General features: G+C 43.3%; 1 protein-coding gene across 1 annotated transcript in view; it reads left to right on the top strand.

Moving 5' to 3' along the window:
• Positions 1–5,229: 5,229 nt before the first annotated feature.
• The window catches only part of TTLL12 (tubulin tyrosine ligase like 12), a 30,800-nt gene continuing 20,896 nt past the window's right edge, over positions 5,230–15,133 (top strand). Inside the window, exons 1-2 of the mRNA XM_082496045.1 lie at positions 5,230–5,418; positions 12,969–13,144. Coding sequence (XP_082352171.1) covers positions 5,299–5,418; positions 12,969–13,144 — 296 coding nt within the window. The 5' untranslated portion in view covers positions 5,230–5,298. The remainder of the gene's footprint in view (positions 5,419–12,968; positions 13,145–15,133) is intronic.

The following is a 15,133-nucleotide window of genomic DNA, read 5'->3' as shown; positions in this document are numbered from 1 at the left end:
TCAGCATATAATATCAATGCAGTAAATATGTTTCTTAGGGGATACAATAAGTAAAAGTATTGTTTGTGCCAGACAATTTGTTTAGCTTATTTCCCTTAAGACACTGATGTCTTGTCAGACCTTTAGGCTAGAGACTGAGTCCAACCTGCTAAGATCATTCATTTGCCTGCAAGCTGCCCTCCATGGCTCCTTTTCTCCCAGGGCTTTTTGCAAACTCCACACTTACATGGGCACCCATCCCAAAACCAAAACCTGGGTTTCCCTCCTCGCTCGGGTGCCCATCCAGCCACATGACAGGACAGTGCAGCCCCACTGTCACATGCTAGCCAGGATATAGGAAAAGAAACTCCGTGTAAGGGCCTTGAAGGACTCCAGCTGACAGGTGAGTATTGCAAATTTAACTAAATTTGGTGCTCTGTTTTTCTTTCCTCATTCTGTCAGTGGTTCAGCTTCTAGCCATGGCATATGCAGAAATCTTTTGTACAGCTGTACATGCAGCATTTGTGTGCAATTACATGTTGGGACATCGCTACAGTGTGAAGCTCTGAGTTGATGACATCGTGGCTGTCTGAGCCTTACGTGGCTCATCACAGAGTCATGCTCACAGCCTCACAGCTGGTTGCTGTCACTGCCTCTGCACAGATTCCTTGCCAGGTGAGGGCAAAACACGGTCAGTGCTGTTTTGGGGATTCTTGCAGTTAGAGGGATGCAGTACCTTCCCAAAAATATACCTGTCCACAAAAGCAGGTAAGCAAAAGCTACACACAATCACTGCTATTTTGATGCAGAAGAATACATTTTGCATTCTTATAACAGCATCTGTGAGGTTTTAGGCTCACAGATACAGCTATGATAAAGTATTGACAGCAAATTATGTTACTGTCATCTAAGCCCCTATCAGCTTTCCATGCTTAGAAGTTCTGGTTTTACTGTTGATAAAGTTGCTTAGTTGAAAGCAAATGGTTTCTTTGATAACATATTACAGCATTTATTGTAAAATGCACCAGAAACATGTCCCCTCATCTCCTTTTTATTACTATGTTAAGGGTCTCTTCTGCCTCTTACATCCCTGCCTCTCTCTGGGAGAAGGTTTCCATGACATGCTGCCAAAGAGGAAGGTTCTAACATGAAAAAAAAAACAAAACAAAACAGAAAAATGAAGTGGGGAATACACATCAGAACTATTGAGATCAAATAGCCATAAACATTTGGCATAAAGCCAGAAACTGCCAGACTCACAAAACTTTGTAAAACTCTGGTTATATTTGTAGGAGGCAAATGCTTCTTCATGTGCTGCTAACTCATGATAAATTCCTGCTACAAGCTGCTACAGGGCAGGAACTAAATGAGGTAGTCATCGGGACTGCTGTGACAGAGAGGCACAATGGCTGCACGGGTTGGCCCCCTACAGATAGTGCTAGAAGGCTAAATCCTCTTATTTTAGACTGGGGTAGTGCTAGTAAGCTCAGCCTTGTTGAGGATTTTTTGCATTCTCTGCAAATACCTATGTAAAGTAACCCATTAAATTTAACAAGCACTTTGCCTCAGTAAGGACTGCATTGTTCAGGCACTGTAAATTAGTCACTCTTCCTAAGAAAACAATCAGAATAATATACTGTGGCAACTTTTTCTTTACAAAGATTATCCACAAATACCTGCTTTCATAATGAGAGGCTGACAGTGGTATCTCTGGGCTATGGCTCTGGCATCACAGGTGATCTATGCCGCAGAGTAGGAACAACTGTTCCAGAAAGCCTCACTGTGCTGCTGGCAGCTGAAGCGGTGACAGGAGAGTGGTGAGTGCTGGACTCTGCTCCCTGCTCCAGGAATTGCTCCTGTTGTGGAAAACCAGAAAAAAAGTGGGATATGCTGCCAAGGACAGCAGTTGAGTAAGACCACGCTAGGTAACTGTTGGACAAAGTCAGGGAATAGCCCACTTAGAGTTGCTTCTGTGTATCAGGGTCTTACCTACCTTTAACCCCAGCGTTTCTGACTGTGTTTTATTATTACTCAGAGTTTATCAGCAGCAGTGTAGCCAGCCCCCAGACCTGCAAAGGCACCCAGACAGCTTGGAACTACAGACAGCTGGCCAGCAGCCAGAACTCCTACCCAAAGCGAGGTGGCAGTGCAAACAAGCACTGAGAAAGCACCTGCCTGCACTTGGCGAGAACAAGAATTATGTAAATCTCCTGTTGGAGCAGGATCACGTTCCCCTTGCCTCTGGACAAGGCACTATCAGAGTGGCTCTACTCAACAAAGAAATGAAAATACATCCCACTTTTCTTACTTGGTCTGTCTAGGGAAAAAAGATTTACTTCTCTTTTTTTTTTTAGCTAATTAAAAAGTTTGACAACTGTAAAATTATTATTATATATTTTCTGGGAACTTTCTTATTTTTATAAAGTCATCTGGCAAAAAAGAAGTAAACAAACAACCAGTTCAAATTAGCAATAGTACACACTCTCAACTTAAGACAACGTTTGGTGTAGTGAGCAAAATCTATGCAAAAACCCAAGTCATGTAGCTGGGTATACTCAATAAATACTGTGTAGAACTGTATTCTGTTGTGGGCACATATAATATGCCATCAGGTATTGAGTCTATGGCAAAGGCAGAAATGAGGGAAGGGCGGCACTGGGAACCTCATCGGTAAGCAGGATCCCCATGAGGAATGGTAAGTGATCTCATCTCCACATTTTATAACACTAGTGCATGATCACCACCACAACCATCCTCTTTTTCCAAACCACAGTATAAGCAAAAATGTCCTCAAACTCAGAGTAGCATGGTGGTAACTCAGTCAAGGAATACTGGAAATACAACTGTTTTTTGATCTTCTGCTGTTTAATTGGGTAGGTCTCCTTAGTGGCATCCTAGTGAAGCCTTTGTGCTGGGGAAGTGTGGGAACACTGTGAGACACAGACTGTGTCTGTGAGGCAGACACAGTCTCAGGCAAAAGAGGAAGATTTGCCTGCATTTACTATTCAGATATCCAACCTGAGAATTATGCTAGATCCTCAGCTGCAGAACACTGATGTATAGTTACAGCACGTAGGCATCAGTTTTAATCTTTTTCTACTCTCTCTCTGCCTGACCAAGCTATTGAGCGCTTTAATTTACAGACCCTCCACATGATAACTCTGTGATTATGTGGAGAGAGGGATTGTGGGGACTGAGGCAAAAAAAGGGTTAAGTGTGGTAGAACTAATAGGGAGGAATAAGCAGCTGCAGCACTGTTTTGGCAGACAATGAAGTTGTGTGAAGCTACTCCCTAGATAAGGAGGTGCTGCTCACTGGGAAGAGAGATTCCCTTTTCGGTGGGAACATGATCTTTTAGAGTACGCGATGGTGTAAACAAGTAAATTAGAAAGTTACTGGCCTTGGTAGAAAAGTATATAAAGAGCACACTTGCTTAATAAAGCTGATTTCAATCCTGCATATCGGAGTCCATGTCTTTCAATCGCCACAAGGTATACCTGCTCTGGGTAGTTATATAGGACACCAGTCCAGCAACACAAGACAGGGCAGTGAGCACAGAGGTATTTCTTCAACATGGCATTCATGTACATACTCCACTGACTGCGCTCCATGAACGTGAGGCTTTCTTGACCCTAAATTCCTATTTCTAGAACCTGCCTTTTATTTCCAGGGCTGTAGGACACCCTTCCCAGCGCAGTGCCATCCTGCCAGCAGGAGCAGTGCTGAAGTCAGATCCTGGCTTGATTTGAGGATAGGCTAGCAGGAAAAGCAGTTTCCACAGTCCCTGGAGCAGACAATCCACTGAGGAAGCAATGCAGGCACCCCCAGCAACAGCAGCAGCTCTTGGCAAGCCACAACAGCAGGCACAGCAAAGCCCCAGCCTGCGTTACTCCCTACAAAATCCGAGAAGGAATGGATTTTCTTAGAAATGTCTTCTGAACAACCCAAGAAAAACACTGGGAAGCCACCTTCCTGCTACAGACACCTGCAAAGAGCATACCTCCCTCTTACACTGACAGATCTCTAAGAGAGGCCTAATGTTAAAATTCACTTGTCAAAGCTTTTTTTAAAAAGCTGTAATTTAAAAAATGACTGTTTGGCACTGTACACAGTGCCAGTTTTTCCTCTGCACACACAAATCAAAGAGAGCGTTTCCCATGGCTATGGCCAGCAGTTAGCCCCTGTCATGCCTCACACCCCACCTGTAACCCACTTCAGGGGCTATGGCTGGGGCCTTCCCAAAAAGCCCCTTCATCACGAAACACTGGGAAACTCAAAAATCTTGTGGCCAGCACCGGGCCATGAATGTTGTGATTTTATTCATAGAATTCCAGCTTGAAAGGGACCTCAAAGATCATCTGGTCCAATCTTTCTTGGCAAAAGCTTGGTCTAGACAAGATGGCCCAGCACCCTGTCAAGCTGAATCTTAAGTGTCCAACGTTGGGGAATCTAAAAATTCCCTGGAGAGATTATTCCAGTGGCTGATTGTTCTCATTGTGAAAAATTTTCCTCTTGTGTCCAATTGGAATCTCCCTAGGAGTAGCTTGTACCCATTACCCCTCGTCTTTTCCACGTGACTCCTTGTAAAAAGGGAGTCTCCATCATCTTTGTAGCCACCCTTTAAATACTGAAACATGTGATGAAGTCCCCCCTAAGCCTTCTTTTCTCGAGGCTGAACAAACCCAATTCTCTCCAGCCTTTCCTCATATGGCAGCCTTCCCAGTCCTTTCATCACTTCTTTGGCCCTTCTCTGGACCCTCTCCAGTCTGTCCGTGCCTTTTTTTGTATAGTGGGGACCAAAACTCAACACAATATTCCGAGTGCGGCCTGACAAGTGCTGACTAGCGTGGGATAATGACTTCTTTATCTCTGCTGGTGGTGCAACCCAGCATTCTGTTGGCTTGCTTTGCCGCAGCAACACTGTTCACTCACACTGAGCTTCTTGTCCACCAGGACCCCCAGGTCCCTTTCCACAGAGCTGCTCCCCAACCAGGCAGATCCAATTCTTAAAGCTCAAGCGCAGGAGAAGAACAAAGCACAAACAGATCCTCCACCCGCTCAGCCGACTAAATCCCCCTCAGACCCCCTTCTCCTCAGGGGAAACTGGAAACCTGCCGTATCCTCCCTGAGGCGAGCCACCGCCCAACGTCTGCCCCCAACGGCCGCCAACCGCCCCTCAGAAGCCCCGCCCCTGGCAACGCCCCGCCACGCGCGCGCAGCTCCCTTCCTCCCTCTCAGGGGCCGCCCATGCCCGCCATGCTCCGGTCCGCGCTGGGGCGGGCAGCAGGTAGTGGGTAGCGACGGCGGCGGTGGCCGGTCATGTCGGCAGACGGTGAAGAAGATCTGCCGGCCTTCGTGGCCCTGCACGGGGCCGCGCTCCGCGCCTCGGGGGTCCCGGCGCGCTACTGGGAGAGCTTGTGCCGCAAGCTGCGTGGAGAGGTGGGTGGCCGCGGGGGGGAACGGCGCTGAGGGAAGCCCATTCGGCGGGAAACGCGCGGCGTTTCCTGCCGAAGGGGCTTCATCCCTCAGTGAGGAGACGGTGGCGGAGTGTGGGGTCCCTTCTCCTCCCTTCCCCAGCTGGGTGTGAAGCAAGTTTTTAACCCGCGCGATGGGGAGGAGGGAGCCGTGGTGGGGAGCGGGTTCCCCACCACCCAGCCGGGGATGGAGGAGAGAGCTCAGAGGTTGCCCAGCAGGGGAGGGTGGGAAAAGCTCCGCGCCGGTTGTGTTAGCGGAGCTGCAGTTGTGAAAGAGATCAGGTGTATTGTGCCTATCTGATTCCGTCTTATTGTTCGATGTCAGCGTAAAGCTTAAAAGGGTTTTGGGCATCCTGGTAACTGGAGCTCCGATCTTGGAGAGGGCTGACGAATATGTCGTAATGCCTTCAGCCCTTTTTGCCAAAGAGAAATTTAGGAAAGCAACAGTGGTAGTATCGAAGTCAGGATGTTGTCATATGTTAATTTATTGTGGTTTGGGTTGGCTTTTACCTCATAATTTTTATTTTATTTTCTTTTTCTCCTGTTCTTTTCATTTCCACAGTGGTCTACCCTATTCTCAGCAGAGCTAACTCAATCAGCTTGTCTTGCATATGCACGTTACCTGTCTCAGGCTGTTTTCTGGAGTGTTTTCGACCAGTTGGTTTGTTCATTTATTCCTGATCCTAGTAAAAGCTGTTCAGCTCTTTCAGAGAACAGGGATGGTGGTAGAAGAATGTTCTGGCATTCTCAGAATAGTGGTGCTATCTGACTTTATCAGGCCAAATTTGGGGCACGTTGTAAGCCTTTGTAAAATTGCCACTAATAGATGCAGTGACATAAATTTGGGAACATTGTTGTCTTGAGTTTCCCTACTGTAGTCCTGCCCAGGCATCATACAGGCCATCCTTGTGCAGGGTTGGGTGTGTTTCAGCTGAAGCTGACACCAGAAGGTGTTTCTGGACCTGACCCTGAACTAAAGGGAGTGGGGGGACACAGGCCCACTCCAGGGTGGAGAGTCCTTTTTCCTTTGTGTTTTTAACAACCATCCGCTTGCTTCCTGGAGTTGTGTGATGAGAAAGAGGGGAGAAATCAAGTCAAAAAAAGGAGTAATTTTGGACAAAGGGCTTGTAAGGACACAAGTTGAATTTAGATATTTTATTTTTTTTTTTTATGTGGCCAGCCTCAGTGGTGAGGAAAGCTGTCTTGGATTTGCTGGAGTAAAGGAACCAGGAACTGAGGCAGGAAAGAGACAGAACCTGAAACTAGTTGTTTCAACTAGACTTGAGAGCGCTCCAGGGAGTCTGGAGGAGTCAACCTGGAGAAGGAAATACGAATGAGGTGAACTTTCAGTTCTGGGGAAAGAGAGATCTGATGGGAACCTCAAGGTATGGGGAGAAAAGGGAACTAGCCGTGGGGTACAGGAGGTCACGATGAGCAGTGGAGAAACAGATGAGATGCGATGAGAAGTTTGAACAGGAAGTGTAGGACAGTGGGCAAGGAGGGGGGACTGTAGTTTAACACCCATGTACAAGTAAACTAATTTGTAATTCCTTGAACCCTTCTTTTCCCCATATCAACTTCAAAGTTGGGACTGGATGGAAGCATAGCAACTCATGATATAATCTAAGTGTTTAGAGCACAGGGTCTGAATATGTTTCTACTGCTTTCTAAATGTTGTGTGTTTGGCACTGCTAATAACAGGAATATGTGTGTATTACAGAGAAAATAAATGTATGTTAACTCAAGCATATGCCCGGTCACAAACTTCCTGTGACATTATACCTGTCTCAGCAAGCATATGTGCAAGTGACTTGAAGCACAGAATATTTAGTGCTCTGCTTAAATGAGAAGGGATTGGAACAGGATGAAATAGAAGGCAGTATAAAGCAGGTAAAGAAACCTAAAGTTGCAAACTGTTGCATTGCCATATGCCAGTATTAGAAAGCTGGAGGTAGCTGGCAAACTGTGGAATTGTCCTGTGTCACAGGCTGAAGACTGCTGTCCTGTGGCTGAAATCCTTGCATGTTACCAACTTTGTTGGAGAGGCATGAAATTTAGAAGATGTGAGAGGAGACCCATGGTCCTGATCTTTGTACAGAAGCTAGGATGGCGAAAGGCAGGATGAAGAAAGCATATGTCCTAAAGTAGTAGGCTGCTCCATTTCATTTTGTTTGCAGTGGTGGTTTAGCATGCTCTTTTGTACTAAGTGTTCCAGTGTGTGCGGAGAGCAAGATTTAAAGATTTCAGTGTGCTTAGGAGGATAAATTAGGCTGCTGATGGTGTCTATCTCTACTGTTGCAGCTTCTGGGTTTTATCCAGAAGAAGGGCAAAAGGATATGGAGAAGACTGGGATGTCCAGGGAAAATAACTTTGAGGAGAGCTGTGCACTGGGATGAGCTCTTGAGGAGGTAGAGACAGCTGGATTACCTTACTTAGAACTGGACCATGTGGAGTGGCTGGAGGAGTGGCAGTAAAGAAATCAAAAGAGGTGAAGGGAAAGAATGAAAATGACATGAAAATGGGAGTCTAGGGGATGGGGGGGGCGGAAGGGGAAATCACTGCAACGTGGAGCACATGATGAGTTTCCTTGTTTTATGTGTTAAGGTGGGAGGAATTTTTCATTTGTCCTAACCTGTTGCAAAGATTAAAACTTTCTAGCATACAATGTGGAAAATTTGCATCCATAACGCAGATAAGAATCTCTTACATGAGTACCTCTAGAACCCAGCCCAGGCAGCTGTTTTCCAACACACACATGTGCTTCAACATGCAGAGTAAATGCACCAATGCACCATCCTTCCTATGTGTACATTAAAGCCTGTGAAAGAAGTGGAGGGTTTGTGGTTTTTTTCGTTTACTTTGAGATCTGCTGGAGCGGGGTTCCTTGCAAGAGCATTATGTAACCATGAATTGAATTGGATTGCTCATTCAAAATATGGTATATCTGCTAGATCAAGAAACCTGCTTTTATTTATTTATTTTGCATTTGGCATTCAGTGTCTCTGTTGGGAAGCAAACTTTCCTGCATTTCTGGCAGAAACTTGAAAAACAGAACATATTGCAGCAAGATTTTTGTGGCCCTGAGGTGTTGCTGGCAAAGGACTGCTTAGAGCTTCATCCCGGTTAGAAATAGAGGCTCTTAGTTACTAAAAAGAATACAGCATGATCAATACTACTAGACTTTATTTTCCAGAGCATGGGGAGGGCAGGCTCTTGCTCAGAGGCTACCTGTGGCCTTCAAAGCAATTTGCAATGTGCCTAAAAGGAATTTGCTGAAAATGCCTGTGCAGGGTAATTGTCATGACATGTGCCTGCTTTGTTATCACGTTCTCTGGTTCATTAGGTTTGTTAGGTTGGAAATGCAGCTGAATATGACTAGGCAGTGATTTACTCAAGCCTGTTTTACTCGTAAATGGTTGTGCCACCGAAATGTGTTGCTATCCCTTTGCTGTCTTCTAGAGATTATTACTTACTCTGGTGGAGTACTTCATGTGAATTCTCCCTACTCTGCTTCAAGCAAAAAGTAACACTTTTCAAATTGGTGGCATGTTCTTATCCAGCTGATATTTGCATTAAGTAGCTTATGGTTCCTTTAATGGAACTCCTGCATTAGTAGGTTTACGGTGTGACAGACACTCTCAAAGAGAGGGAGGGTGAGAGTAGGACAGCAATGTCTTCCACCCACTCAACAGGCTGCGTGTCCACAGCAGCAGGCCAGCCGCTTCTGCCAAACCGGTCAGTTCACTACTGAAGTGTTTGCATTATCAATTAGGAATTTAAAAAAAAAAAAAAAAAAAAAACCAAACCCTCATAAAAAGGCACTGATTAAGGTGGTCTTGAACTGCTGCTCTGAGAAATGTGAATTGCTTTAGGTGAGGAATACACCTAATTAACTTTTTCAAGGTTATAAATTGTCTCAGTTGAAAGGTATTATAACTGGAAATTTTTTGCAAAATGCAACTCCTACAATCTCATGCTGTTGATGCTCTGTTGGAGGGAAAGATCAAAATTTTGGCTTAGGGGATTTGGAGTCCTTTCGTTTTTAAATCTTGAGGTGATATTTAATAAAATATAAAGCCAACAGCTTCCCTTTAGTTGTAGAAGGACTTGATATTAACATTCATCATGGGTGTTTGGTGAACGGGTGGAGCCTGTGGCAAGTGAAGGCTAATCTCTGAGTCAGCAGCTGGCTCACTTCATACTCCAGCTCTTACAAACTCTTTAAGACAATGTCAAGTGTAGAAAGAATACATAGTGCCGTACAGCAGCAGGTGTCAAGTGGACTTCAGTGAATCACACTTGCGGTTTTAATTTTCTAATGACTGTCAGTGACTTAGCTGTGGTTTCTTCTGCTAGCTAATGAGCTTGAGGAGTACAGCTCTTGATCCAGCAGCAGGAGCAGCGAAGTGTCACTTCAGGGAGGAGTGGAACGTGTGTGTGCCCCGATGCACTTTTTTGCTGCCTGCTGTGAGCTGGAATTAGCACTTGTGTGGTGAGCCAAATCAGGGAGCTAATCTAGCTGAGAGCTAGCGTGACAAAAATGAATTGTGAGCACCACTGACAGCCACACAAGGAAGGACAGTTCCTTTTGCTGAGACCTGGCTGCAGTTACATGAATGATTATGAATTTTACAGGCAACTGAGCAGAGACTTAAAGAAATGTTGGTAGCTACTGTTATAACAGCAAGAGGTTGTGACTGCTTACTATTGAGTAATGGTATCCTCTTCTAGCAAAATCAGAAAACTAGAAATAAATTAGAACTGCTAGCTATTTTGATGCTGGCTGAAGTGGAAGATTTTTTTTTGATTTTTTTTTTTTTTTTAAGTAGGTGTATTTTTAATCTCCAGTGAGGTTTTTTGCAAAGTAATTTCCTTTACCCTAAGGAAAATGTATATGTGGAGTTAGTCAACATATTGTTGGTGTGTGAGCCGACTCGGGCAGGACACAGGAATGACCACAAGACCACAGGTGAAAGACAAAGAGCAAATTTAATCTTAATACCTCGCGAATCGGGGAGTCTCCACAGCAATGGCTGGGCAGAGGGACACAAGCAGGGGATGCAGGCACCACAGAGCGGGAGAAAGTCCTTGTTATCAGGAGTGTGTGAGCTCTGACTTGCTGTTCTTGCCTGCTTTTCAAGGGTTCAAGCAGGCATAGTTTTCCCCTGTGCTTTGATCTTCGACAACGAGGCAGTGATCTCATGTGTCCCGGAGTCCATCCCAGGTTTACATTATCTAAGTGTGGATATTCTACTTGCGAGCACACAAGGCTGAACAACAATTAGTGTGATATATGTGTTGTCCAGCGCCCCAGGTGCGAGTCACTTGTACAGGTTTACAATTCTCCTCACCAATCTTCTGTTACTTTCACACAGTTGGCATCTTCTCTTTCCATCCCCCAGCCCAAAGGAAAACACTGTCTCCTGCTCCTCAGAGGGAATTTCAGTCACTTCTCCCCTTGGAACAGGTCTATGATACCATGCTGTGGCTTAAGATCTGAAGTAGGAGTTGGTTCCCTGCCGCCTTCCTCCCTTGCTAGATGTCATGGTTTGGGCTGGACTGGCCACTGAAACAAATGACAGATGCTCTCCCCCCACCTCTCTCTCTGAGGAGACAGAGACAGACACACACGAGTTTAGAAAAAAACTAAACGACTTTAATGAAAATATTAATAAATTAATAAAAAAGAAAATAATTAAATATATACAAAACCATATCAAGCTCCCAGGATGACAATCGTGTCACAGGCTGGCACTGGGGAAAGTCCCAGACTGGACTCAGCAATGGACAGGAGCTGTATTCTGGATCTGGATTCAGGAATGCATGGATCAGGATCAAAGGCAGACAGACAGAATCCTCCTTGGACTCCGGCCATTGAAGAAAGAGCTGACCCTTTGATCCCTCAGCCTTTTATACTGAGCATGAGGCAGATGGGATGGAATACTCTGGTCAGTTTTGGGTCACCTGTCCTGTCTGCTCCTCCCCACGGGTGCAACCCCTCTATGCTTTTCTGCTTCTGACCCTCTTAAGGGCAAATAATGAAGCTGACCTTGGTTGTTATAGCAATAGGTATAAGCAAGAGCTTTGCTGCATACTGTTCCTTGGCATAAATTACAAATAAGCGGGTCTTGCCACTCTGAGAACAAACAGTGTCTCCGCAATATGCTGTTAATTTCAAGAGTTCAGTTAGTTAGAAGAGGCTTAGCTAAAAAGTAAAATTACTGAACAGAAAATCGGTTCTGGTTTACTTCAAATGAGGACATTAGATGTCTTTGAGCCGCTCTCTGCTTTGTCTAGGTAGCCTTGCTTTACAAATGTGGAGTTGATTTCCTTACCCTCCTGTTGGGGCTTAGCAGAAATAGTTATCATAGAATCATAGCATGGTTTAGGTTGGAAAGAACCTTGCAGATCATTGAGTTCCAACCCTCCTGCCATAGGACACTCACTTGAATGAAAAAAGCTTGTCACTGCCACTGGGATTATACAGCTAATAAGTTGTCAATGTCTAGAAGTAATGACTTCTAATAATGTGATGTCGGAGGCTTGGTGTACCTGGGCTTGGCATGTTAAACCAGTAACTCTAGAGGTCGCACTTCTAGGTCTTTCTGCCTCCCTGCTACTTGCTAGTGAGATTAGATTGAGGCAAACGATTTGCCTGCTCCTGCCTCGTTGTTATATAGCGTGTGAGTGACTTAGCGGAATAGCTCCCTCTGAAAGGTTTTGAAAAGTCTTCTGAGGCTTTACTCATTTTTTCTTCTTAAAAGCATATGTTCATTTTCAAATCGCAAAAGTTGTCAGCAGAGTCTTGGTTCTTCAGAAGATATGCAAGCTTACCATTTGGCAAGATTTTTGGGCAGAAGGTGAACTTGTGTAGTGACCTATTTAATTTATGTAGATGAAGGTGTTATGTCCAGAGTAGGCAAGAATGTAAAAAAAAAAAAAAAAAATCCTTTCAGCATATTAGTAGAGGTAGGTGTATAGACCTTAAATTGCAGCAGTATAAGGAATCTTGCAACTCGTCTGGGAGTGAGCATGGCCAGTCCCTTTTGTAGGGAAAGAAGAGAGAGAGGGGGAAGCATACTGATGTTTCTTAACTGGTTCGGAACTTGATTGGTAAAAGCTCTTTTTCTTCAGGGATCTTAATGTACTTTAGTATGGTTGTATAGCTTGGATCACACCTGGTTTTGCGGGTCTTAAATTGTTGATTTTATCGAAGTTAAGCAAAGACATTCTGTTTTCAGCTTCTAAAATTCTTTATGAGGAGTTAAAGTAATAGACCTGTTGGTACCAAAGAAACTAACAAAACTTCCTGTCAATATTAACTAAACTTCCCAAAGAGCTCTATTAAAATGTTAAAGAATAAGTACTGTTGTTTATTTGTCTGTTAAGTTAAACATGGCAATTTTTATTGGATTGCAGGCCAAAATTGTTTACAAGTGCCTTTCAGTGTTGCATTATGCATATCAGGGTACTGCCTCAACCAACTGCTTGGTATTTTGTGCACTTTCCATCTAGGTATTTGATGCTGGTGACTACTTTGGGATAATGCAAGTAGAAGAGGTGGATGAGGAAGAAGAAGGTGATGAAGAAATGGAAGAAGAATTAAAAAAGAAACCAAATCCTGGAAATGAACCTTGTTTCAAAGTTATTGTAACAAATGAGAATGGGCTTCAAGCCTCCAATCCCAATAGGTAAGTAGTGATTTCAGAACTAGCATGCAGTCTTTGAATGGTCTTAAACTCTAAAATGATACATACTGCTTGCTTTAAAACTTGTTTGATCCTATTCAGAAATCCTCTTTTCTTACTATAAGACATTGCTCCCTGTTTGAGGAAAGGTGCATGCTATGAGGCACATCTTGAAAAGGGTACTAGAAGTATAAGTATCTTAAGATTGTTCCCTTTTAAGTCATACAGGAAGATGCTTAGAAATTGGTTGTAGTAAACTGAGTGAGAAAATAGGGAAGAGGCAACCTTGAAGTGAGTTCTGCAGAAATAAACCAAAACTTTGTATCCGCAAGACTATGCAATTAGAAAAAAAACTGAGGAAATAATTGTGACCTTCAAAAGTCTCAGGCTAAGAAGCTACTAAGCAGCTTCAAAGTAACGATCCATGGAATATTAAATTTCCTCTAGTCAGTTAAAATATAATTCAAGAGTGTGATTGTGTGATTGCATGCTGTGCATGCTTGCATAATTGAATATATCAAGTTACTGTTGGCTTTTTTTCAGAATTGGCTTACTGTCATGAATATGAGACTAGTATACAGCTATAAAACTAGAAAAAAGTTGCATAAGAAACAATGTTACAACACAGCTTTTTGTGTTATTGATTTCAAACATAGAACGGGCTATTTCTCATGTATTAATAAGTAGCAGTGAGATGAACTCCTCTCTGCTGCAGGTATAAATACAATTCTGCTCAGTTCTATAAAACTTCGTTTGCCAGAACTTTCATACTTTTTAGGTCTTGGGTAAAGATACAAAGTCTAAAAATCTAAATATAGCCTTGATGAGTGAAAACAACATAGAGCATAGGCATCTGCCTTTACGTGCCTGCTTTAACTTAAGTCATTGTCTTTCTAAATCTGAGAACACAGTTAAATTATAAAGTTCAAAACAGCTTCTGTGATAATCTTGGGCTTCCTTTGGGCTTCCTTGCAGCATTCAGGTGCATGTGACCGTAGGAACAGAACACCAGCATGCCTGTTTGCTAACATGGCCAAAGAGCTTGACCTTAGTGTTCTCTGGAGTCTTTAATTTTAAAATTAAATGAGGTTTCTTCTGTACGTGGCATCTCAGATACAATAATTGTTCAAGGATACTTGCTATTTGTGACAGCTGACATGTTTTTAACTTTCTGAAATATAGGTGGTGGAGTGATTTTGTTTGGGGGGACTTGTTGTGTGGGTTGGTTGGTTTTGTTTATTTTAGCAAGTAGAATTCAGATTTTTCTCTGAGTTGGCTCAGTAAGAGGATAAAGCCAAAATGTGGAGAACCCTTCTGTTTGAATAACCATGTGGGGGTTTTGTAAAAATTTTGTGGCCTAAACAAGGCATAAACTTGTCATGGGAAGCTGTGCCAGTTGTGTATGATTTTATTTTGGGTTAGATTGGTAATTCTTTTAAAACAATGATGTTATTTTTTTTTTCTAAAAAGACCTGGGGGGGGTACAGACAAGCCAAAAAAAACCCCGAAGAGAAACAATCATAAAACTTAATCCTTTTTTTTTAATAGCAAATACAGGTTTTTGATGATCAGACCTCTCTACCGAGTTTTACAGATGATGGTAGATGTCAGAGCTCGTGGCTAACAAGGTCTTCAAGTACTTTTCCAAAATAATGTATTGTTTTCCTTATTCAGGCAAGAATATCAAGTTGATGCAGTGGACTTAATAATGATCAAAAGGGAAGAAACTTGTGTTCCTAGCCTTTAAAGGGAATTAGGCTTACAAACTGAATGCCCTGTGCTGTGTTTGCTCCTCATTTTCATGAAAAAACTAACTAATGCAAAATAAGCTTTATAGAACAAAAACAGTGTAAGTTACTGCTGGGAAGTTGTTCCTAACCAGTAATGTCACAGTATGTGCTCAGGGAGTGACTTTGGGCATAAGAGAAGAATAAGTTACAGGGAGATGTAGCTCTTATTTGTGGAACATTTGGCTATATACATGTAAAAATA

The sequence above is a fragment of the Vanellus vanellus genome (assembly GCF_965231255.1).
Source record: "Vanellus vanellus genome assembly, chromosome: 1".
NCBI lineage: Eukaryota > Metazoa > Chordata > Aves > Charadriiformes > Charadriidae > Vanellus > Vanellus vanellus.
This window is presented reverse-complemented; position numbering and strand designations above follow the sequence as displayed.